The sequence below is a fragment of the Lampetra planeri genome, chromosome 53, assembly GCF_965212315.1.
Source record: "Lampetra planeri chromosome 53, kcLamPlan1.2.h2, whole genome shotgun sequence".
In the NCBI taxonomy this organism is placed as follows: Eukaryota; Metazoa; Chordata; class Hyperoartia; order Petromyzontiformes; family Petromyzontidae; genus Lampetra; species Lampetra planeri.
This window is the reverse complement of record NC_136159.1, coordinates 3,730,737-3,757,520: the sequence shown is the minus strand read 5'-3', so window position 1 is coordinate 3,757,520 and position 26,784 is coordinate 3,730,737. Positions and strand designations below refer to the sequence as shown.

Below are 26,784 nucleotides of genomic sequence, written 5' to 3'. Positions count from 1 at the left end.
CGCTTGTGCACAGATACAAAGAAACACTGCTGCCTAAACCACTGTCCATTCCAAGCGTGTCCACCGCTATTGCGTGACTTGTCTCGAAAAATCCCCCTAGAGATATCACACAGTACCACAGGTTTCCTTGGTGTCAACCATTCCATTCATAGAACAACCACATTTAGAATCGATCACGGAGGGGAGGGCAAGTCGCTGTCACGAGCTTTGTGTCGCTGGCAAGAGGGAAGGAAAACTTGAGGCCAGGTGGTGGTGATGAGGATCTTCAGCTCGGACCTTTCACGGGCAGAAAGATTGAAGCAATGGCGAGTTGTGTTTGCATCGCCATGAGAATCAGAATCTTTATTTCGACTGGTGGAATCCAATGAGCCATGAAGCTCTTTTCACAGATGCACAATATGGGCGGATCGGCAAGGTACAACAGCAAACAATACGCGCACAAGCAATAGGAGTGAACAATAGAACCAAGAGGAAAAGCAAGTCACAAAATATAATTTTTCTTTGGTTCTTTCGGTTAAGTCACGTCTAAAGAGAAAATAATAAATTTAATAATATTTTATCTTTAGACGTGACTTAACCGAAAGAACCAAAGAATAATTCCAGCAGTCACGAAAGCTCCAAAATTAAGATAAAATATAATTAAATGTAGATTTTAAGTTTTCGTGACTGCAGGGATCCATACTATGGTTCTTTCAGTAAAGTCACGTAGGTGAAAATAAAATATAAAAAAGAACTAAATCACGACGTTTCGGAGGCAACACAAGCTTCCGTCATCATGATGCTTGTGTTGCCTACGAAACGTCGTGATTGAGTTACTTTTTTATTTTATTTTCACCTACGTGACTTTACCGAAAGAACCAAAGAGTATAATTAAATGACTAATAAATACATTCATCATATAAGTCGGATTCATCAAGTCCCAGACCACACCCAAGATAACGCATCAGCCGTGATTGACCTCTTGACCTTGAGTATGTCACGATACATTTTCTCAGACCATCTGCTGCACACAGAACGCGTTTGCTGCACCCAGCAGCGACTCCCCCTCTGTTTGACGTCTTGATTACGAGTGGACCGTCCGGCCTGCCCGACGTTTGTTTTTCTTTTCATCGCGTCTTGCTGACATTTTACAATAAATAACGTCGTGTTTTATTACACGCGCGCCCGTTCCCAGAGGTCGGCGCGCTCGGGTTAGACTCTGACCTCCGACGACGCAGATGACATTTCGCTCGATGGCGCCATTTCGACTGTCCAACAGATGACATCGATGACCTTCAATTTTTCATTTATTCGCGCGCGAAATAGCGTTGCGGTGAGAGTTATTGGCTTGGTTTTCGATTTTTTTTTCCTCTTTTCCCGCAGGTTTAATAATGTCGCTCGCAGAGTTTGTCTATATCAAGGGAATGGAGGTGTACTGGCATTTGGGGTAAGATGTTAAATACCTCGCCTGGTGTACAGAAGGTCGTGGGTTCGATCCCGACCTTGACGCCTGTCGTATATTTGGAGTTTGCGTGTTCTCCCCGTGGTTGCGTGGATTTTTTTTCCGGGTGCTCCGGTTTTCCCCATCCACGTTTAGAAACGTGCGTTTCGATTATTTGGCTGCTGTACATTTCCACGTGCCAAGCCACTTTGTTGAGCTTTCATTTGTGGCCAAGTCGCTTCTGAAAAAGAGCTACACTGCTCTTCCCCCCGTAACAAATTGTTAAATCTAGGATTGGATGGTGATGTAAATCTCTGCCGGCTGACACACACACGCAGTAGGGATACGACGTGCGTGGCTTTCTCACTTTTAAAATAGATTTTTCCAAATCCCGTAGCGATGTATTGGACCTGCCGATGAAATTGGCGTTTGAAATGAAAGTTGCGTGATTTAATGGTAATTAAATACATATTCTAACTATATAGCCGGGCTTTCCCCAATACTTTCCAGCATATTTTAACAATTAATGCAGTCGTGCAAACTCTGTGATTTAATCTTATGTAGAGCTGTCACCATCATCAACCATGATCAATGGCTTGTTGCGTGTATTGATCGTGGTTGATCATGGTTGATGATGGTGACAGCTCTACATAAGATTAAATCACAGAATTTACACGACTGCATTAATTGTAAGTAAATAAAATTGTGTAAAATGTGTAAATTTACAAACTTTAAATGGAAATAACATTACAACTGGTATATGGAAACACGGTTAACGCGGCAACAGCTGTGCCGCTGTAAATAAATCAATTCGCATTGTTAAAACTTTCATAGACATTTGAAAAGTTTCTCCTCATTTTTGAATCTAAAAGTGCACGTGGAATCTTCAGCAAAACTTAGCTTTGAAGGCGCACATTATCCTGTATATCGAACAATTGAAATACTTTACGGTGCTTACATTCTTAATTTTGGAGCTTTCGTGATTGCAGGAATTATTCTTTGGTTCTTTCGGTAAAGTCACGTATAAAGATAAAATAATAAATTAAATAATAGCATACGACGTTTCGATTGCAACACAAGCAATCATCATCAGGTATAAATGAAATAGCAACAAAAATCTAACCAGAAAACTATAGACAGACATATAAGCAGACAGATATCACCAAGGTACATAGAGAGAGAGTAACACAGTCACAGAGAGGGAGATCGTCTCTGTGGCGTGGCCTTAAATAGACAGAGGGGGGCGGAGGCAGCGAGAGGGAGGGGTTAGAGACAACATTGACATGTCAATGAGTACGAGGAGACGCGTAGAGAAGTACGCAGGCTTGAACATTAGGAGAGAGGGAGAAAAAAAGAACACACTAAATTAAATAACCTAGCAAAATATCGAAATGTTATGTAATACAACACAGAGAGTCGGTCAACACACAATGAACGCATAGCCTGGTCGATTAATTATCGACGTACGAGAGTGCAGGACATTTATTTATTGGCAATTTGGTGCCCAATAAAAACTAAAACTAAAAGCTATTTTTTCAGGAGCGACCTGCCCACAAATGAGAGCTCAACAAAAGTTGCTTTTCATCAAGTGGAAATGTTTCGCAGCAAAAAAGGCATATATTAATTAAAACAATACTATGTAAGCATATTTGTAAAATAAATTACAGTAGTAGATTTTGGAAATTCGGTGAAATTATGGTTTAATTGAAATTAAACATTTCCTTGGTAAAGATTTTTTATTTTCCGCGGACCCTTGCAGTAGCCTCTCACGGACCAGCAGGGGTCCGCGGACCACAAGTTGTGGACCGCTGATCTTGAGGTAAAACCTCTCGTCTGACATTGGAGGTCGAGAGGTAAAGCCTTTGACATGAGATCTAGAGGTAAAAACCTCTGACGTGATCGAAATCTAGAGGTAAAACCTCTGACCTGACACTGGAGGTCCAGAGGTAAAACCTCTGACCTGACACTGGAGATCCAGAGGTAAAACCTCTGACCTGACACTAGAAATCTAGAGGTAAAACCTCTGACCTGACACTGGAGGTCCAGAGGAAAAACCTCTGACCTGACACTGGAGATCTAGAGGTAAAACCTCTGACCTGACACTGGAAATCTAGAGGTAAAACCTCTTACCTTACACTGGAGGTCCAGAGGTAAAACCTCTGACCTGCCACTGGAGACCCAGAGGTAAAACCTCTGACCTGACACTGGAAATCTAGAGGTAAAACCTCTGACCTGCCACTGGAGGTCCAGAGGTAAAACCTCTGGACTGACACTCGAGATATATGACGCAACTTTTAAATCCTAAAACTTAAAACTTCAAGTCTGGCCCCCCAATCTAGTACAACTTCCCTCCCCCCCTTCGCAAAGCTTCCACTTAAAGGTCTATAACGCTCAAATGTTGCACGAATATGGTTTATCCTATAAGCCTGTCCCTCTAAACACGAGAAAACACAATACTACATTTCAATGTTGGCTATGAGTTTAGGCGAGATGGATGATAAGTGAAGCCCAGGCTCGCGAAGGTTTGTTACCTGGAACATCGTCAGGGCCACCGACGCCAGAATGTGGGACCGTCCATAAATGACGTCACGCACCTAGGGGAGGGGGAAGGGGGTCAGACATTTGTGACGATGTGTGACGAGGGTGGGGGGGGGTTTGAGAAATGTGACGTCACATCAAAATGCGCAACTTTAAATCAATATAGACAACACGTTCTACTTAATTAAATCGACTTTTTGATCAATGTTTTCTCCTACAACATCAGAGTGCAGCCCCACATTAAATACGCACTACAATGACAATAGTTTAAAGCGATTTGAAGCATGTTTTATATTTTTTGGAGTGGGGGGGGGGGCAGAGCTTTGTGACGTCATACTTGAGGGGGTGGGGGTCTGACTTTTGTGACGCCGTGTGACGAAGGGGGGGGGGGGTCAAAAATCGTCCAAAATCGCGTGACGTCATTTATGGACGGCGCCTGTGACATCGCAGGCACTCTGTGGACAAGCGAGAGGGTGGAGCGATGCGAGGTGGTCGACTGATCGCGACATCGAGACACACAAAGAAGGGGGAACGAACCGCTCATTGAGGCTCGAACGACACGAGATGGAGGGACGGCGGGGCAAGTGAAAAGTTCTTCAGGGACTTCGATTTAAAGCTTTCGTGACTGCAGAGATTCATCTTCTTGGTTCTTTCGGTAAAGTCACGTAGAAGGGAAGTAATACAATAATAAATTATGTTTTAAATTATGTTTTATTTTAAATTATGTTTTATTTTAAATTAAGTTTTATTTGTATTATGTTATTACTTCCCTTCTACGTGACTTTAACGAAATAACCAAGAAGATATTCAGGAACTGTTGATGGGTTTTGACTTAAAAGTTTCGTGACTGCAGGAATTAATATTATTGGTTATTTCGGTAAAGTCACGTAGATAGAATATGAAATATAAAATAAGAAAAAATAATGAAATAAAAATTTAAATTCTAAGTTGAAAATAACATATTTTATTTTACTTTACCGAAAGAACCAAGAATAGGAACTGTTGATGGGTTTTGACTTAAACGTTTCGTGACTGCAGGAATTAATATTCTTGGTTCTTTCGGTAAAGTCACGTAGATAGAATATGAAATATAAAATAAGAAAAATAAATTAAATAACATTTTAAATTCTAAGTTGAAAATAACATTTTTTAATTTTACTTTACCGAAAGAACCAAGAATATGTTGATGAGTTATTTATTTTTTTGGCATGATGCTGAAAGGCTTAAGTGATCGTTTCCTCTCTGGTCTAGCACCTCCGATTAGCGCGGTTGGCTACGTACGGTGCGAAAGAAGTTCAACATACACACACGTTTCTGCTTGTTGTTTGAAACGTACGGTTTTCCGGTCTGCCCTGATTTTTTTTTTCTCTGTTGTGATGGAGTTTCTTGTCATTTGAATGTTTGCGTGCCCTGATGTATCGCTTCGTCGCAGGCCGTGACAGGTGACGGCGGTTTGTGGAGGCCTTCATCCAGCAGTGAATAGATCATGGCTGATGATGAAGATGAGAGTAGAAAGCCAGAATAATATACTACCGGTTATTGCTAAACTTGCCTTCATCCAGCAGTGGATGGATCATGGCAAATGACGAAGACGAGAGTTCGAAAGCCAGAAGAATATGCTGCTGCCGGCTACTGGTAAATAAATATGCATTCTGCATGTGCAGCATATCATTTAAAGTCAGGGTGTATGCAATATTTACATACAGCTCAGACGCTCATTCAAAATTTATATCGGCCTATGCATACACAGGAATACTTGTATATTTCATCTAATCCTATAACAGTCAAGCAAACGCACTGGGAATGGAGTCTGCATTGGGAGTTGACGAAATTGGCAATTGCTATTATTTCATAGCGGGTTTCCTTAATTATATTAATGGCCTAAAGTCAAACCACATTTCCCCACTGCATTGCATCTCACTGGGCTGAGATTCAAACATTGCCTCTCCTCCCGTGTCTCTCTAACCCTCCGCTCTGATCTCATCTCTCCACTCTCTCCCTTGTCAGGGTCTGCTGAATAATGGATGGGGCTTTTCTGGCGCCGATGCTGCTGCCTATTTTAGACGGAGCTCTGCTTTCGTGATGTCTTCATTAGTGGCTGGGGTTGGTCCTGGAGGGTAAATATATAATGGCATCAAATTTACCCTACAACTACTTACTTGTACTGCTTGTGCCTTCATAAGTGTGTGTGTGTGGGCGGGGAGCGATAGTGCAACGCTTAGGGCACTGCGCTACGAACCCGGCGACCCGAGTTCGATTCCCGCTCACGGCCAAACACCAGCGACGATTATCTGAACCGGCCCTGGGCCTCCCCTAGGTCGACTCGGCCTCAAATGAGTTCCTGCTGCGGTGATGTAAACATCGCCACTGGGGTGATAAAGGCGGCCGGGCGTGGTGTTGGCCACCCCACCCCCTCGTGTGCTTGGCGGGCATTCATAGGTGCTACTCGCTAACAGCACTTGCCCCAACAGCCTGTTCAGGCTAGACGGGGAATCTTTGTCTTTCTTTGGTAGAGAGTGCGTGTGTGTGTGTTTATAATGGGAATGCGGTCGTGGTTAGTGCACTGCTCAGTGGTGAATATATAAACCGGTCCTGGGCCTCACCAAGGTCGACTCAGCCTTAAAATGAGTGCCTTGCGATTTGTACGTGGGGTCGGCTCTGTAAGGGCTGCCTTCGTGACGTTATTTATTAATGACCGTCTCGCAATCACGTGCCTTGCACCTTGAGCTTTTTACCGAACAAAAAAATGCCTCTTCTTAACACATTGTCCTGCGGAGGGAGCTGGTAGGAACGTTGGGTTGCTCGGTCAATGGCCAGGGTCAACGGCGGCGTGGTGTATTCCGCAAATATGTCCGACTGTGAGGGCGAGCACAAGCCGGCGTGAGTAGGTTAAACGTTGAGTTTTATAAGGGCACCACGGGGTGACCAGCCCCTCCCCACCCAGCCCCACCCCTCCCACCCCCCACCCAGCCCCACCCTCCCCACCCAGCCCCACCCCACCCTCCCCTCCCCACCCAGCCCCACCCGCCCCATCCAGCCCCTCCCCACCCTCCCCATCCAGCCCCACCCTCTCCACCCAGCCCCTCCCCACCCTCCCCACCCAGCCCCACCACTCATTTGCGACCCTGGTGCGGCCGGGTATGGGTACGCGTAAGGAATCAAAACCCGTTTGCGACCTCTGGCGTGCTGTGATGGCCTCACCACCACTCCCAACTCGTGCAGGAGTTCCAGCCTTCTTGATAGGTGCTCGCCAATAGCACCAACAGTTTCAGCAACCCCGGATTGACCGGTGTGATCTCCACCCACCCCGCAGTGGACTGAACAAGGTTGTGTGTAGGCCTCGGCAAGGTAAGGTACAAGTGTAAAAACATCGAGCCTACCTTTTACCTTACCACAATACAATCACTCTACCCTACCTTTTACCCTTTAGCAGGTAAAGTAAAAGGTAAAAAGCAACGAGCCTACCTTTACCCTACCCTTTACCCTTACCCCTTGGCATGTCGACACCTTTACCCTTTACCTTTACCCTTTTACCCGGTAACAAGTATAACCCGTAAAAACAAAGTTTATCACTATAAATCCTTTATATGCGTGGCGGCTAGAGTCCTCTCGTCCTCTGGCTTGAGATGGCTGCCACCTATGGGTCAGATGATTGCATTGCACCATTAAGCAATTGGTAATTAAATATAATATTTTTGTCCTAAGAAGTGTAAATTTTTGCAAAAAAAACTTTCACGAACATTAATTGTCACGCACAACGAGTCTGTGTGGAAAATGTCAGCTCGATTGGATCACGGGAAGTGGGTTAAAAAACGACCGAAAGATTTGCACGGTCGTAAGCGAGCAAGCAAACCTAATATAAAGGATTTAAAAAGGGTAAATTACCTTACCTTGCCGAGGCGTAGTTGTGTGTATGATGCATGTCATCCGTATGCAAGCGAGGTGGTTATACAAGGGTGTGTTCTTTGATGAGCGAGTCATGTTTGGTTTTGGAATTTCTGAGTTTGAATGTTTTCAGCTTGACATAGATTTGTTTTAATTGCTTGATAAATATGTTTGGTATTTCGTGAGTGTTGGATTCGTAATATACAAATTGATTCAGCTGTATAATGTTTTGGCATTCATGTTATTTCTAAATGTGCGTTTTCATGTTTTATTTTAAAGTTTGTCATTAAATTGAGTTTATTGCTTCAAATCAAACATTCCACTCAAACATTGTCAACGGTAACACAATGCATACAACAATGTTTCATTCATATACAGTATCTGTCTCTCATACACTCTTTGTTCGGTAAAGTCACGTAGGTAAAAAAATAAAATAAATCACGACGTTTCGGGCGCAACACACACTTAAGTGGTTGTGCTTTCGCTACGTTGTCCCCACCTGAAGAAGGACGCTTGTGTTGCGCTCGAAACGTCGTGATTTAATTTATTTAAATGTTTCACCTACGTGACTTTACCGAAAAAAACAAAGAGTATGAATCCTTGCAGTCACGAAAACTTCAAATCTAGAATATCAGTCTCTCCACACAAAGGATAACGTATTTATTTCACTAACGACCCAAATTAGTTTGTGTTTTTTTTTTTATCAAAGGTAACCTCACTAACGAACGTGATGTTATACTGGTAGGAACCCACTGGTTCCACCAGCCCACAGGGGATTATTGTGTCCGTCCGTCGTGTAGGGAGGGGCTGGGTGGGGAGGGAGGGGCTGGGTGGGGAGGGGCTGGGCGGGAAGGGTGGGGAGGGGCTGGGTGGGGAGGGGAGGGTGGGGGGCTGGGTGGGGAGGGACTGGGTGGGGCTGGGTGGGGGTTGGGAGGGGTGGGGCTGGGTGGGGAGGGGCTGGTCACCCCATGGTGCCCTTATGAAACTCAACGTTTAACCTACTCACGCCGGCTTGTGCCTGCCCTCACAGTCGGCCATATTTGCGGAATACACCACGCCGCCGTTGACCCTGGCCATTGACGAGCAACCCAACGTTCCTACCAGCTCCCTCCGCAGGACAATGTGTTGCCAACCCCCTGCCTACGATTACTGTTCTTCATCTCACCAGGTAAGGTCCACTGATCTGGATATAGCTCCTTTTTGCAGGAGCGACCTGCCTATCACAAATGATAGCTCAACAAAGCGGCTTAACGTCATCGAGTGGACATTTATAGCAGACAAACAGCTCTAAACGCATCCATCGCGAAGCCAATTCACCCATCAACTCGTAGTACGCGTGTGGCTTTGCCGCTGGTTAACACTTCGAGTGTATTCAATACGGAACGCACGCAGTCTGCTTCAGTGAAACATTCAAATCGAGCAGGCCACTGTCTGCAGGCGTAACTGTCGATCTGGTGGCAGGTCCGGTTGTAGGTATGGCAGTGGATCTGGTGGTAGCTCTAAGGGGCCGTCCATAAATGACGTCACGCACCTAGGGAGGGGGGGGGTTCAGACATTTGTGACGAGGTGTGATGAGGGCGGGGAGGGGTTGAGAAATGTGACGTCACATCAAAATGCGCAACTTTAAATAAATATAGACAACACGTTCTACTTAGTTAAATAGACTTTTGAATAAATGTTTTCTCCTACAACATCAGAGTGCAGCGCCACATTAAATACGCACTACAATGACAATAGTTTAAAGAGATTTGAAGCATGTTTCATTTTCAAAATGGAAATATGATTTTGTCGGGGGGGGGGGGCAGAGCTTTGTGACGTCATATTTGAGGGGGGGGGGTCTGACTTTTTGTGACGCCGTGTGACGAAGGGGGGAGGCAAAAATCGTCCAAAATCGCGTGACGTCATTTATGGACGGCCCCTTACCTATAGGTATGGCAGTATATATGTTGGTAGATTATAGGGATGGCAGGAGATCTGGTAATAGGTCCGATTGTCAGCTTGGCAGTCGATGTTCTTAGTCCGGACAAGGCTGATACAGCATTGGCGTACGTTTCCCTCTGGAATGTGCGCAAACTTGACAGAAAAAATGTCATTGAGGTCACATCCACATTTTGAGTTTCGTTTGTGTCTTGTGACCAGGCAAGGGGGATTATGATCTATATATATACACACACACGCGCATAACCCACACACACACACTACTAAACTATCGGGTTCAGTAACGTGATAATAGAGTGCAGTAAAACTTTAGATTTGAAGTTTTCGTGACTGCAAGGGTCCATACTCTTTTCGTTTTTTCGGTAAAGTCACGTAGGTGAAAAAAAGAAAACAACTAAATTAAATCACGACGTTTCGGAGGCAACACAAGCTTCCGTCTTCAGGTGGAACCGTCACAGCAAATGATACAGTAATTTTAATTTATTTATTTTCGTTTTTAACCTACGTGACTTTACCGACAAAACCAAAGAGTTTGCAGTAAAACTCTTCTGAACACACGTCCAGATTGCTACACGAGAAGAAGACCCTGCCGTTGCAGGTAAAAATGTGTGCCACGTTGTTTTAAAAAAAAATAGTTATTTAAAGCCGCCGCAAGTGCAGTAGATATATAAAATATACTTTACAATGGAGTTGCTGACTTTAAAGTGTCCCGTGAAAGTTGAACTTATCCGTTGCGAAGTTGAACTGTGGTCGACTTTGTTGCTTAGCTGTTTTACGTGGGGATTACAGCGCCGTATGGGGACACAACCCGCGTAGTGAAGTATGGTCGGTGATTTTTTTCTGCAATATTTTGCTGTCTTTTCTTGGATTTCTGTTTGCACTTAGTCACATATTCACTTAAAGATGTTATTTGTTTGTTGCGGTTGCACCCGATTCAAGAGCCGAATGGCTCACAGGGTCTATACAGTGATCCCTCGTTTATCGCGGTTAATGGGGGCCGGAACCCCTCTCGATAGGTGAAAATCCGCGAAGTAGGATTGGCCCCCCTAGGAATTTCCGTATATGTGTGTGTGGGTACCAGAATTATTATTTGGTTCTTTCGGTTAAGTCACGTCTAAAGATAAAATAATAAATTAAATTAAATAATAGAATACGACGTTTCGATTGCAACACAAGCAATCATCATCAGGTATAATGAAATAGTGACATAAAATCTAACCAGAAAACTATAGACAGACATATTAGCAGACAGATATCACCAAGATACATAGCGGGAGCAACACAGGTAACAGAGAGGGGTGATCGTCTCTGTGGGGTGACTTAACCGAAAGAACCAAATAATAATTCCTGCAGTCACGAAAGTTCTAAAATTAAGAGGGTACCAGAATGTTTAAAATATGTATATTTATACTTTATATATATTTTACTTAAATCTATTTAATTATAAAACCTTAATACAGTACCTAATAAATGAACTTGAACTTCAATAGCCCCGCGGTGCCACACGGCACACAGACTGACGCATCTAGCAGTGGAGCGATAACACTGGCTCGCGCATGCACACGCGCACTCTACGTGCAGTACATGTTTTAATTATCATCACTTTATCGGAGTAAAACTTGATTTAAAAATAAAATTAAAACGTTGTTAGGGCAATGGTAACCAAACACTGCCACGTGTCCTCTGTAATGGAGTAGAGGAGGCTTGCACATACTGCGGTACAGTATTATTATTTCGATTTAAAGACGCTGTCTTTCCGACGGCTCTGTTTTTTTTTACCTGAGGACGGCTGCTTGCGTTGTGGCCGAAACGTCGTGAGAATTGTATTTTATTATGTTTCATTTTTATTATTTTATTATTTCCCTTCTACGTGACTTTACCGAAAGAACCAAGAAGATGAGTATTATTATTATTCAGCTTGTTTACCAAGAAAGGTCTCCAAACGCTTTATCAAGAGGGTCTTGCCAGGTTATTCACAGTCGGGGACGGGTGGGCGATGTTAATGGGCGCCACCGGTGACTAGGAGATGTTAACTACCTCGCTAGGTATACAGGAGGTTGTGGGTTCGATCCCGACCTGACGCCTGCTGCTGTATATTTGGAGTTTGCGTCTCTCTCTCTCATCATCACGGTGGCTAGGAGATGTTAACTACCTCGCTAGGTATACAGGAGGTTGTGGGTTCGATCCCGACCTGACGCCTGCTGCTGTATATTTGGAGTTTGCGTCTCTCTCTCTCATCATCACGGTGGCTAGGAGATGTTAACTACCTCGCCTGGTATACAGGGGGGTTGTGGGTTCGATCCCGACCCTGATGCCTGCTGTATATTTGAGGTTTGCGTCTCTCTCTCTCATCATCACAGTGGCTTAGGAGATGTTGACTACCTCGCCTGGTATACAGGAGGGTTGTGGGTTCGATCCCGACCCTGATGCCTGCTGTATATTTGAGGTTTGCGTCTCTCTCTCTCATCATCACAGTGGCTTAGGAGATGTTGACTACCTCGCCAGGTATACAGGAGGTTGTAGGTTCGATCCGACCTGACGCCTGCTGTATATTTGAAGTTTGCGTCTCTCTTTATCAGTATCATCACGCCGTTTCGGAAGCTTGTGTTGCTTCCGAAACGTCGTGATTTTTATTTTATTTTTATTTTACTTTTATTAATTTAAAATTTTTACCTACGTGACTTCACCGAAAAAAACCTAAGAATATAGATAGACTGGTTACCACCAGAGGAATGTGGAATTTCTGCCCCTGACCCGAGGCTCATTCAGCACTTTGTCTGAACAGGGAGACGCGCTGACGCACGTTTTGAAAACTTAAGGTGAGTTATTGAACACCGTATCAAATATATTCCGCGTGAGGCTGCGACTGCTGGTCGGAGTATGTGTGACGGATTTCCACGGAATAAACACAACTGTTCATTTAAAAACGGAGCGTGACCTTTCGTGTGTGTGTGTGTTTATTTTGCAGTGGAAGAAGAGACCAAGAACATCGATTTCATGGCTTTTGCAAACTTTTTCTGGAGGTTATTGGGTACATATTTTCCTATCACGGTTTACTGCATCCAAGGCAATGCACCACCCTGCTCGAATGAGCGGGCACGTGCGTTTCCACCCTGTGGTGGAAATTCCAAATTCCCACGGCCAGGGCTTTGTCTCGCATAGATCAAACAGAGTTGACTTTACACAATTTAGTACCGATTTCTTCTCAACCTGGGAAAGATGGTTAGCTGCCCCCCTCCCACACACACACCAGAATTTGGACTCGCACACTTTGTTTGCGAAACGAATCCCCTAAATACAGCACCACTCGGCACGGCCCTTGCTACTGCACCAATGTATGAAGGATGCCGTTATTGGCATATGTAGATTGAAACATGTTTTTTTTACATTGGTGTGCAAATTTTCATGAGTAAGTTCCGTTTTCTCAGAGTGCAGTTTTCGTTCATATTTGTTGATCCAGATCCACTTGCAATAGCGACTTGCGTACGAGTTTGGGCATTCCCTCGTTTGCAATCCGTGGTTATCGCCCGCTATGATGCGTGTGTCGGAAACATAGCAACGGGTGGAGGGAATAGATGAGACCAAGTAGGAGCGCAAAAAAAAGCGTGGATAAATCCATTCTTGGAACTACTCGGAAAGAGAAGCAGACAGAAATAGAAGCTTATGGATCAGGCACTAACACACAAATGAAGAGACATTGAATGGTAATAAAAGTAAGTGGGCTTAGGCAGTAATAGGTTGCTAGAAGGCATGATGTCCAGTGGACTGGATTGGTAATAGAACGGCAGCCAACGGTGAGGATGACCACCGTGGAGATGGAGCGATGAGGTTAGCTCGCCGCGGTGGCTAGGAGATGTTAACTACCTCGCCTGGTATACAGGAGGTCGTCGGTTTGACCCCGACCTTTGACCCCTGCTGTATATTTGGATTTGCGTCTCTCTCTCATCATCATCACGGTGGCTAGGAGATGTTAACTACCTCGCCTGGTATACAGCAGGTCGTGGGTTTGACCCCGACCCTTGACCCCTGCTGTATATTTGGATTTGCAGGGGTTTTTTTTTTTCGTGGTCGCCTGGATTTTTTTCAGGGTCCTCCGGGGTTTCCCTCCACAATTAGAAATATGCCTTTAGGGTATTTGGTTGCCACTATACATTTCCACATGATAAGCCACTTCATTAAGCTATCATTTGCGGCCAGGTCGCTTCTGAAAAAGAGCGAGATAGCTCAGTGGACCTTACCTGGTAAAAAAAAAAAAATCTCGTATTTCATGAAAAAGTTTCATGTGCAGAAGCAAGATGAGTCGTGGGATTGTCGGACTACTGAGGCTTGACGTCAGTGTTGGGTGACATTCATCTAGCAGTGGATAGACTATCGCTGATCTAATCATGAAGTGTCTTTAGATGCGGTGGTATTGATATACTATAAATTAAAACTGTTGTTGTTTTTTCTGTGTGTTGTTATCACTCCCGCTCTCCAGGCCGGACGGATGATGAGTTTGAGAATTATCGGACCACAACGGAATTTGGATACAAATTCAATGAAGGTAAGAACTGGGTCACGTATATCACGTGTTATGTATGTGTAGTGTCGTAGGTCTCTTCTTCCTTCTACTCGAGGCTTGTGTGTGTGTGCGTGCATTGCGCACACACTCAGTCGGAGACGAGGTAGTCGCAGAAGGCACCGTCCTCGCCTTTTATTGTTGTGTTCACGCCACCAACTCCGGCCCCCTCTCTCACGACCACGCTGCCGCACGACCCGGCCCAGACACGACCCTGTCCGCGTTGCACACACGGCGTCGACCGAGACCGCCAACAACTGTCCAGCCGCGCAATTATCGGGCGAAGTCGGCAGCGACGACAGCGACGACGAGACGACTCCACTCCCAGAACCGGCAGCCCAGAGCTCTCGCTCTCCGCCGCTTTTATTCCCCTCGGCGTGGCTTGGCTCCACCCCTGGCTCCGCCCTGGCCACGCTTGGCTCCGCCCCTCCCTTCTCGAACCCTCCAGAGGGTTCCAGGCAGAGGTCGCAAACGGGTTTTGATTCCTTACCCGTACCCATACCGGGCCGCACCAGGGTCGCAAACGGGTACCCGTACCCTACCCGATACCCGGCTACCCGTACCCGGCCGGGTATCGGGTAGGTTACGGGTACCCGATTGTGACCTCTGGGATGAAGCCATGTTGCAGGCGCGGGTGGGTTGATTTTAGGAACTTGAATTGTGAGAAGTGACAAGACGTTGGGAAATGAGTGACAAACGGTGACTCACCAGTGACTCACGGCCTACCCGTACCCGTACCCGGCCGCACCAGGGTCGCAAACGGGTACCCGTACCCGGCCGGGTACGGGTAGCCGGGTATCGGGTAGGGTACGGGTATCGGTTACCCGGTTGCGACCTCTGGTTCCAGGGGCCTCCCCACGAGGTCTACCGTGACCCTTGCCCCAGTTCTTCCGCCCTGCCGGCACACACACACAGCCGTGTACATGCTCAACGGCGTGTGCGCTAAGTGTCTACCTGCAGTTGCAGCTGCTGTACAACCTTCAGTGCTGTGTCACAACATGTGTTTGTATGTATGTTGAACTTCTTTTGCACCAACTGTGATAATCGGAGGTGTTTGTAGAATACACGTGATGTGTTTGTTATTCGGGGAATGGTGGCGCAGTCGTGAGCACACTGCACTACGCACTCAGCGACCTGAGTTTCATTCCCCAACCACGGTTAACATAATTGGCAAGCCATGGAGATGACAGCTTGTGCATTCTAAGCATGATATACTGTATTGCAAAGTTGCAATAGTTAAAAGACGTTATGGCAGGCTTACATTTGAGTGACCCGCAAGTGTCGAACTGTGAAGTCAAATGATGACGTCACCCTGCTGCTGCTCTATTTAAGACTGGGAGCAAGAGCAGAGCCCCTCACCATTCTGGCGAATTGCCCGATGATGCTGGATGCAATTACCAGCGAAACGTCGTACTACTCAAAAATTGTAAATGTCGTGGTTTCACGCTTCAACACACCGGTGGGCTAAAGTAATGAACAAGTTGTCTTTTGTCAACGTGACACTTTTTTTGCTGATTGGCCGTGTCGGGTGGTGGAGGGTTACGACACATTTATAAATAACGCGATCTAAACCCAACAACGTTTATTATGAATAATATATCGCGAAAGCCTACGTGTTAAACAAAACAGAGAAAGTACAAATGCAATGACAAGGTTACTATCACAGTAAATGTGACATCGTGAAAACTGTTGTCGTGTTGTAACGTGACACATCATGCTGCAGCACATCCATGAAAGTGGACGTGACTGCAAGTGTGTGCAGGATTATCAGCTCTTCATTGCTGAAGAAACCTTTTACATTGCACTCTCTGACTCAGGCCATGCAATGATATTCACCTGCGTGTCAAATGGGTTTAGAAGAAGGATGACGTCTCTGCGTAAAAGTCACTGAACAGCGCTCTGTGTGCGTCTGCGTGTCTGTGTGTCTGTGTGTGTCTGCGTGTTTGTGTGTGTCTGTGTGTCTGTGTGTCTGCGTGTCTGTCTGTGTGTCTGTGTGTCTGCGTGTCTGTGTGTGTGTCTGTGTGTCTGTGTGTCTGCGTGTCTGTCTGTGTGTCTGTGTGTCTGTGTGTCTGCGTGTCTGTGTGTGTGTCTGTGTGTCTGCGTGTCTGTCTGTGTGTCTGCGTGTCTGTGTGTCGGCGTGTCTGTGTGTGTCTGCGTGTCTGTGTGTGTCTGCGTGTCTGTGTGTGTGTGTCTGTGTGTGTGTCTGTGTGTCTGCGTGTCTGTCTGTGTGTCTGCGTGTCTGTGTGTCTGTGTGTCTGTGTGTGTCTGCGTGTCTGTGTGTGTCTGCGTGTCTGTGTGTGTCTGCGTGTCTGTGTGTGTCTGCGTGTCTGTGTGTGTCTGCGTGTCTGTGTGTGTCTGCGTGTCTGTGTGTGTCTGCGTGTCTCTGTGTGTCTGCGTGTCTGCGTGTCTGTGTGTGTCTGCGTGTCTGTGTGTCTGTGTGTCTGTGTGTGTCTGTGTGTCTGCATGTCTGTCTGTGTGTCTGCGTGTCTGTGTGTCTGTGTGTCTGTGTGTGTCTGTGTGTGTCTGCGTGTCTGTGTGTGTCTGCGTGTCTCTGTGTGTGTCTGCGTGTCTGTGTGTCTGTGTGTGTCTGCGTGTCTGTATGTGTCTGCGTGTCTGTGTGTGTCTGCGTGTCTGCGTGTCTCTGTGTGTGTCTGCGTGTCTGTGTGTCTGTGTGTCTGCGTGTCTCTGTGTGTCTGCGTGTCTGCGTGTCTGTGTGTGTCTGCGTGTCTGCGTATCTGTGTGTTTGTGTGTGTCTGCGTGTTTGTGTGTGTCTGCGTGTCTGCGTGTCTGTGTGTGTCTGTGTGTGTCTGTGTGTCTGCGTGTCTGTGTGTGTCTGCGTGTCTGTGTGTGTCTGTGTGTGTCTGCGTGTCTGTGTGTCTGTGTGTGTCTGTGTGTGTCTGCGTGTCTGTGTGTGTCTGCGTGTCTGTGTGTGTGCGCGTCTCTAGATGGGCAGCTCAGAAACATTGAGGATGGGAAACGCTTCCAGTTCAACTTCTATAACAACAAGGCTCGTGACCAGCGGCGTTACGAGGCACTGGGAGAGGTTAGACGCGAACCGGGGATGGAATCTTCACCGATTTTACAAAAACAAATAACTGATCTCGAGCCAAAGTAGACTGCCATAACACTGGCTACATACAGCAGTAGATTCATCGTGAGTGACGATGAACAATGCATTTACGGTGGAGCGGCGGTCGAGGAGTTTGTGCCGTGCTCTGAACCCGGCGACCCGAGTTCCATTCCGGGCTGCGTCCAACATCATTGGCGAGTGATCTTTGAACCCGTCCTGGGCACCCCTCTTCACCAACCCGCACTGACCAGCGTGGTGAAGTATGGTCAAACAACCTCCAGGCTGACGGGGTGTGGGCAGGCCGTCATCCAGAAGTGGATTGACAAAGAGCTTTACATTGTTTTAACACGACAGTGAGCTCGACATGTACAGGGAAGCCAACAGTGGTGGTTAAATCAAGAATAGACTGGCATCCGCCATGGTAATGTGGAATTCCCACCTGTTTCTTGGAACCACAGTGGAGTTGAGCACTGCCCAAGAATCTTGTGATGCTGTCTTTCGCCATTCTTCTAGGTCATAACTGAGTACGTGTACGAACTTCTGGTGAAGAAATATGGACTGGAAAAGCATTACGTTCCTGTGAGTGTAAAACATATACACAGTTTATGTATCCTCTACATTGATGCGTAATGTAACACTGTATCTTCTGCTTCATTGGACATCCGTGAAAAAGACCTTCATAGCTTATCGGAATCCTCCAGTATAAAACTCATTCCTGCGGAGGGAGCTGGTAGGAACGTTGGGTTGCTCGGTCAATGGCCAGGGTCAACGGCGGCGTGGTGTATTCTGCAAATATTCCCGACTGTGAGGGCGGGCACAAGCCGGCGTGAGTAGGTTAAACGTTGAGTTTTATAAGGGCACCACGGGGTGACCAGACCCTCCCCACCCAGCCCCACCCAGCCCCACCCTTCCCACCCAGCCCCTCCCCACCCTCCTTTCCCCACCCAGCCCCACCCTCCCCTCCCCACCCAGCCCCTCCCTGCACGACGGACTCAATAATCCCTTGTGGGCTGCTGTAGCCAGGAGGTTCCTACCACTATAAATATTCTTGGTTCTGATTAATTGTTAAATTGCTGTCGAGTCGTTAGACTAGTAGTGGACAATAGCCCAACAGGCTGGTCTCTGATGGGGGGGAGTCTCTGGACAAGTAGAGAGACAGGCTAGTTTCTATTGGCGTATACAAACAATAGACGGACATTTCATAATCAACGTTTTTGGGTTTAGATCGCGTTATTTATAAATGTGTCGTAACCCTCCACCACCCGACACGGCCAATGAGTAAAAAAGTGTCACGTTGACAAAAGACAAATAGTTCATTGCTTTAGCCCACCGGTGTGTTGAAGCGTGAAACCACAACATTTACGATTTTTGAGTGGTATGACGTTTCGCTGGTAATTGCATCCAGCATCATCGGACACATATATAAATAACGCGATCTAAACCCAAAAACGTTGATTATGAATAATATTGGTCGCGAAAGCCTACGTGAGACGGACATTTCTCCGGCGGTTGCTCGGGGTTTGCAGGTCGACGCCATCAATGGCAATGAGCCCTTCAGCTTCATCTTCATGAGCCCCGGGGCTCTGCAGCAGGAGAAGCTGCTGCTGCTCGTTCACGGGACCAGAGTGGTGCGAGCCGGCCAGTGGGCTCGGAGACTCATCATCAACGACTGCCTCGACTCCGGCACTCAGATGCCCTACATCTGGCAAGCCATGGAGGTAACTGGAGCCGGAACCGTTGCGCAGTTCAGCCGTGATGATGATTAACAGATATTCTTTGGGTCTTTCGGTAAAGTCACGTCGATGGGTTCAAAGAAAATAACAAAAAAAACTTACGACTTTTCGATTTAAAGCTTTCGTAACTGCAGGGATTCATCTTCTTGGTTCTTTCGGTAAAGTCACGTAGAAGGGAAATAATAAAATAATAATAAATAAAAATAATACAAATAATTTTCACGACGTTTCGGCCACAACGCAAGCAGCCGTCCTGATCTTCACTTGAGGACGGCTGCTTGCGTTGTGGCCGAAACGTCGTGAGAATTATTTTATTATGTTTTATTTTTATTATTTTATTATTTCCCTTCTACGTGACTTTACCGAAAGAACCAAGAAGAAAAAAACTTACAACGTTTCGATCGCAACGCAAGCGTTCGTCCGGATGAGGAACGCTTGTGTTGCGATCGAAACGTCGAAAGACCCAAAGATTATTTATTCCTGCAGTCACGAAGGCTTTAAGTCAATTTTAACAGATATTTGTTTTTGGGTCACCATCCGCAGGGGGTGCCACTCCAATGCCTGTCTCGGTGACCTGCCCTCCTCAACCCCGCAACCACCGTCCCATCTTTCACAACCTCCTCTTCCTGATTATATCTCCTACATCTTCCTGCCACATTCCATGGAGAACTTGCAAGCTGCTTTAACCCAATCCTGCGATCAAATTCCTAGCATGCTCGGAATGCAACTGCCCATCAGCCAGCAGCCTCTTTTCCAAGTTCCTGTGTCAAGGTCCATCTCTTGGATGCACGGAGGTTTTTCGTGATGTGAAGAAACACATTTGTGACCAAGACTACTGAGCGACTAGCAGCCAAATGAGTTAACGCTTCTGAGATGTAACGCCCATTGCGGAGACGGAGCGATGAAATCAGCTCGTGTGCAGGTCCTCGATGCATTGGCACATCACAACACGGTTGGTGACCACTTGGTCAGGCCTTCGTCCATCAATGGGTAGAGATCACAGCTCGCGATCGTCCGTAACATAGCGCGACAACTTGACTCGCCTCTCCGCAGGAAGGGTACGGTGTCGTGGTTTTGAACCCCAACGACAACCGCATTGACGGAGAGAGACTGGAGCGGGAGAGAAACAGGATGGAGACCTCCAAGAAGGTGTGGGCTGTGTGACCTGGAGCCAACGGCGTTGATCGCGGACCTGGAACCCTCACAGAGTCTCACCCACACGCCGCTCCCGCTCGCTACGGCAGAGAGACGACAACCACTGCCATTACCACCACTACCATCACCACCACCGTCATCACCACCACCGCCAACGCCACCACCGCCATCGCCACCACTGCCATCACCACCACTGCCATTACCACCACTGCCATCACCACCACTGCCATTACCACCACTACCATCACCACCACCGTCATCACCACCACTGCCATTACCACCACTGCCATTACCACCACTACCATCACCACCACCGTCATCACCACCACCGCCAACGCCACCACCGCCATCGCCACCACCGCCATCACCACCACTGTCATTACCACCACTGCCATCACCACCACTGCCATTACCACCACTACCATCACCACCACCGTCATCACCACCACTGCCATTACCACCACTGCCATCACCACCACTGCCATCACCACCACTGCCATTACCACCACCGTCATCACCACCATCGCCAACGCCACCACCGCCATCGCCACCACCGCCATCACCACCACTGCCATCACCACCACTACCATCACCACCATCACCACCTATGCCATCACCATCACTGCCATTACCACCATCGCCACCACTGTCATCACCACCACTGCCATCACCAACCACTGCCACTGCCGCATCGAGATGAGAAATAATTTTTCTGATGAAATTTTTTTTTCTATAAATTTTTAGTTGTGTTTAAAAATATAAATATAATGATTAATCCAACGTGAATTGCCTAGTGAAGATGCCATTTTTAGTTGTTCGCATTAGAAACTGCTGCAGCACCACCGCAGTTTGATTTGTGCCTCGGCGAGGTCTCGGGGCGGCTGTGAAGGCGTCCTCCGAGCGAGAGATTTCCCTTCTTCGTTCATCGCGATCAACTTCTGGCATTGTCGCCATCGCCGTCCGAGACCCATCCATCGAGGGCAGTGAAGAAGGCGCCCGTGGCTGTGACAAGACGTCGTGACTGCAGGGATTCATCTTCTTGGTTCTTTCGGTAAAGTCACGTAGAAGGGAAAGAAAACAAAAATAAAAAAAATTCTCACGACGTTTCGGCCACAACGCAGGATGGCTGCTTGCGTTGTGGCCGAAACGTCGTGAGAATTTTATTTTATTATTATTTTTATTATTGTTATTATTATTTTTCATCTATGTGACTTCACCGAAAGAACCAAGAAGATAGTAGTTTTTGTCACATTGACTCAAATGATGTCCTTGATCATAATCGTTGTCATCGACATTATTGCCCGCGTGAAATACTCAGCTTTCTCTGAGCAGCGAGATACTTTTGACGTAAAGTTGTCCAAACTGACGCACCGCGTTCAATGGCAACGGAGGTTTCCCGTCGACGCGTCCTGTTCCCGTTGTCTCCCCTCCCAGGACAACGAAAGCCCCGAGAAGCACATCGAGTACGTGTGGCAGCGCTTCGTGGAACAGTCCAGGGCAACAAGAGTCTTCCTGGTGGCTCATAGCTGCGGTGGCCAAGACTTCGTTAACGTGGTGAGGTCAAATCTTGACTTGAAGCTTTCGTGACCGCAGGAATTCATATTCTTTGGGTCGGTAAAGTAGATCAGTGCAGAGAAACCTATCTGCGTGACTTTACCGAACGGCCCAACGAATGTGGTGAGGTTAATAGATGGTCTGGTGAGCCGCCTCAAGAAAGATGTGCTCACATTCATACCGTACCGCTATGACGCTCCCGGCCTTCACAACCAACACTGACCAGCATGGTGAAGTATGGTCAAATAACACCTCGCTACCCACACGGCATTGGGAGGCCCTTATCCGGCAGTGGTTTTGACTAAAGGGTTGTACATGTGTAGAGGAGTGAAATGGGGACGTGACGTCAGGTGTGCCGTTCAGTGCGATGACGTCACGTCTCCTAGGGTACTTAAGGGATACCCCGTGACGTAAGCGGGGTCACTGTGGGAACGGGTAGAGTAAACACGGTGAAGAGGGGACCAGGGGTAGAGAGAGGGGATCGAATAGGGAGTCTGGGGAGAAGCCGGTGGTAGCCGTAGAGGTGCTTCTCTCTCCGGTCGGTGGAGTCGGCAGAGTCCCCGATCCGACACGAGAGAGAGAGACCGGAGCTAGCCGGCAGGGACCCGGACTCAGAGTAGGACCCCCCTAGCCCCTGGGAGTTGTGTACCCTGCTGTGTGTTATTGTTATATCCTTGATAAACCTTTGGCGGAAGCCTCTCAACTTACCTGCGTCTCTGAGTGCGTCCGTGGGAACTCCTCAACACATGTGTTTAATGATAATGCGTACGCTTTGTGTGTGTGAGCAACAGGCCAGCAGTTATCCCGCTGTGCTGGGCAGGTTGTCAGCCGTGGCGTTGACTGCCTCCCGCCATCGTCTTCCTCAGAAGAACAAAACAATGTTGGAATGGTTTCAAAAGGTGGGAATGACACTCACGGCTTGATCGCAATGCTGGTGGCAATCCTGTTTACAACGTACATTTAGAGATTTGAAGCTTTCGTGACTGCAAGGATTCATACTCTTAGGTTTTTTCGGTAAAGTCACGTAGGTAAAAAATAAAATTAAAATTAATAAAAGTAAAATAAAAATCACGACGTTTCGGAGGCAACACAAGCTTCCGTCTTCAGGTGGAACCGTCACATCAAGTAAAGATACTTGATACAGCTGTCGTGGCTGTGACGGTTCCACCTGAAGACGGAAGCTTGTGTTGCCTCCGAAACGTCGTGATTTTTATTTTACTTTTATTAATTTAATTTTTTTTTCCTACGTGACTTTACCGAAAAAACCTAAGAGTATGTACATTCAGAGTGTTGTGTTTGGACCGTGGCTGATTTGGCAAGTGCGAATGAGTGTTCTGAAAGTGTTAACGTTACAGCCCTCTCAATATTTAGGCTCCCAGGGGCGTAAAGCCAGCAGTGAAGATCGATGGCTGTACAGCACTGATGAGTCCTATGAGAATGAAACTGGTCTACAGTTAATAAACATATAAAACAATAAAAATTCTCACGACGTTTCGACTGCAACACAAGCTGTGGATTTCACACCTGATGATGATTGCTTGTGTTGCAGTCGAAACGTCGTGAGAATTTTTGTTGTTTTATATTCTTATTATTTTATTATTTCCCTTCTACGTGACTTTACCGAAAGAACCAAGAATATGAATCCCTGCAGTCACGAAAGCTTTAAATCAAAATGGGTCTACTGTTGTTTCTTTATTTCACCGATGCTCGAAGGGACAGCCACGCTTTCAACTCTTCTATGTTGGCGATCTAAACGATATGGGCATGCGAACATTATAGGAGCAACGTGGTCATATGACACGCACGCAAGGCATGATGGGAGTTGCACCTTCCCGCTGTTTCTTAGCTCACGTGTTGCTGTGGTATGTGTGGATGTATGTGCGTGGCTGTTTGCGTCTGTGCTTAATTCAAGTGTGCTTGTGTGTGTGTACAGAACAGTGTCAACTGGGTGGCCAGTTCAGAGGCTTTGGACACCAGAATTCATGGGCATGGAGATGCCTATGTCGAGCTCTCCGCTGGTCAGTAATCCACACAATCTACTTACGTACACGGAATTATTAAATAGGATGCTGATTGGCAATTAGAGGTAGTCCTCTACTTACGATGGAGATGCGTTACGACGACCCCATTGTAAGTCAAAAATATCGCAAGTCGAAGATGGCCTAGCCTACCCAGGAGTCTTAAAGAATGGTGATAATTTATCAAAACAGAGCAATTTACAGTACCGTACTGTAGAAACTATATACTGTAATGTATTTATTAATTACAATACTGTATTGCACAGTAAAATTTAAAGTAAAAAAAACCAAGGTCAATTCTTAGCCTACCTTTATGAACTGCAATTTAATAGAAAGTTATAAAAAAAACCTTTTAACATGCATTGAACGTATCGTATCGTGGTAACCCTAAAATAAAATCGCTAAAGCTACGTATCATACATATGAATTGAACGTATCGTAACGTATCATATTGTACTGTACTCACCAACATTCTGTCCGTCGTCTGCATACTTGAAAGATGTTAGGTTGTTGATTGCTACATTAACTTAGTTAATATTTTACAATTTTGTCGTATCGCCATCGTAAGATCGAAATATCTTAAGTCGAACCATCATAACTCGAGGACTATCTGTACAGTCATCCGCGTGTGATAATTATTCACTCAAGCTAGATCGGGGGTCTGCAACCTGTAGCTCCAGAGCCGTATGTGGGTCTTTAACAACTGCTTCGTGATGTTATTTATGAAGAACCGTCCTGTATTCACGTGCATTGCGGCTCTTGAAATGCTGAGTGTTTTATCGAATTCGAAAAAAAAGTCTCTTCTTGTCATTTTGGGTTGCCGACCCGTGAGCTGGACTGGGTCGAGACCATCAACTCGCTACATTCGAGAAACAAGTTTAATTATGGGGGGCTGACACGGCCATTGGTGAATATGACAAAGCCAATCTTGATTTGAAGCTTTCGTGACTGCAGGAATCCATACTCTTTGGTTCTTTCGGTAAAGTCACGTAGGTAGAAAATTAATAGATCACGACGTTTCGACGTTTCGATCCCACCTGATGACGATTGCTTGTGTTGCGATTTAAATGTCATGATCTATTAATTTTCTACCTACGTGACTTTACCGAAAGATCCAAAGAGTATGACAAAGCTATTTTGAACGCCTTAACCCTTTCCCAATCTGAAACGTCTGCAAGTTGCAGGGTGGGTCCCGTTCACCGCTGAATCTCAGAATTTAGAGGCATAGCGCCGTTGTACTCACCGCAGCGAACTGTAGAGACACGACCGCACTCTACAATAGCTGATGCCAAGCTGTGCCACATGCTCTCATGCATGGCCTTGTGGGAGCTTCGGTACATATTTAGTTTTTGCCGATTCTGTTGCCACGACGTACATGTACGATAAACTGATGACGTACATCATCGGAGTGAGAAAGAGTTAAGAGTGAGAGAGACCCAGACCGAGGTATTGAGCAAAAGATCTCAGCAGTGCCAGCCTAGGGACTCTGATATGGCCATTATGAATCCCCCCCCAATAAAATTGTAATTGCACATCATCTTATTTCAACTCAAAATGTATCTTATCACCGCAGGCACAAAGAAGCACGGCATGACCTCTTGGTGTGCGCTTCAGTCCATCTTTACATACTTCGACAATAAATTGGAAAATCCTGACTACCAGCCGGCAAGAGACAAACCAGACGAAACAGGCGAAGTCGGCAGGAGGAGACGGAGCTGACTGCGTCGCGACTGCGAATGCGGCGGGCAGTGACGACGTTAGAGACGGGAAGGACTTCGACGATGGACCCAAATGAAGTGACATCGCACGCTGAGCGGGACGAGGAGAGGCGGCGTTGCAGAAAAGCAGGGAGAACTACGGTCATCCTTGCAGCGGATTTTGGCGACATATCGAACAAAGATGGTCAAACCCACACCGCATGTGTCCGATGACGCCGTACGGACCATTACGCCACCACTTCTCCACTTCTACCCCCCCCATCAAATACCCCCCCCCCCCCAGTTATGAACTGTTGGGGGGGTAGATGTGGGGTAGACGTGCTTCTGCGGCCGTCTGGAACGTTCTTCCTTCCGATATTAGGAAAATTCTGGAGCTCTGCACTTCTAAAATCGATAATGAAATAATGAAAAGGCATTGCTTTAGAACTGCTTTTAGTTTTTATTTGTTTTGCCCTTTCCCCGCAACTCTGATGAGCACGGTTGGCCACGTACGGCGTGAAAGAAGTTCAACATCGATACACTCCTCACCAGGCACTCATCTAACGCTGAGTTGACATATGGGAGGCCGTTCAGAGTACACACTCGAAGACACACACACGTATACGCATGTTTATGTAATGAGTGGTGGAGTCGAAGGTTTGTTTGAAAGTGCTGTTAACAATATCAAATGTACAAGCCAACTGTTACGAAATAAAAAGATTTGCAAAAACGTGTGCGTCTATGTGCATTCACATTCATATATGTACAAAAATGTAAGTAAGGGTATCTCGCTAAATATGTTCTCGGAATATATTTCTCAACGGCAATTCGTTGCGTGAAATCTAAAACTATCTCAATTGCACAAACACAACGCTGACTTTCTCAGCGGAATGCACGATGAACTGGATCCGCCATTAGGATCCGTATTAAATCAAAGGTGAGAATCCCACACGCATACAAATGCGGTAACACACGAGAGGCTGAAGGATGATGGGGCATGTTGGTGTTCTCCGACTTAGCGCTGCGACCTCACGGCTGATCACTGGCCACAAGTGGCGGGCGGTGATGTCCTCTCAGGCGGGGCCTGTAGCATATGTTATGAAGGGGCCCTAGATAAGAAAAAAACGTGAATATTAAAACACATTTTTTTTAACATGCATAGTAAAGTAATGATATTTTTTCATTTACTATACAGCCAGATAATTCGACAAATCGCTA

At 46.4% G+C, this 26,784-nt stretch overlaps 1 protein-coding gene across 1 annotated transcript; it reads left to right on the top strand.

The window, feature by feature from the left end:
* The first annotated feature begins 371 nt into the window (after positions 1-371).
* On the top strand, positions 372-26,298 carry LOC144734805 (cotranscriptional regulator ARB2A homolog). The gene is made up of 12 exons (XM_078617188.1): positions 372-410; positions 7,216-7,306; positions 12,750-12,812; positions 14,259-14,324; positions 17,285-17,382; positions 17,923-17,988; positions 18,936-19,127; positions 20,196-20,291; positions 21,732-21,851; positions 22,643-22,750; positions 23,785-23,869; positions 25,443-26,298. The coding sequence occupies exons 1-12, from the start codon at positions 372-374 to the stop codon at positions 25,586-25,588; spliced, it is 1,170 nt and encodes a 389-aa protein (XP_078473314.1). The 3' UTR covers positions 25,589-26,298.
* Positions 26,299-26,784: the final 486 nt, after the last annotated feature.

Bases quoted from the DNA above. Each gene is read 5' to 3' on its own strand.
- LOC144734805 (XM_078617188.1), top strand. From the start codon at position 372: ATGAAGCTCTTTTCACAGATGCACAATATGGGCGGATCG. The intron at 7,307-12,749 runs GTAAGGTACAAG...TTTATTTTGCAG, and splicing joins TGTGTGTAGGCCTCGGCAAG to TGGAAGAAGAGACCAAGAAC. The intron at 22,751-23,784 runs GTGGGAATGACA...GTGTGTGTACAG, and splicing joins TGTTGGAATGGTTTCAAAAG to AACAGTGTCAACTGGGTGGC.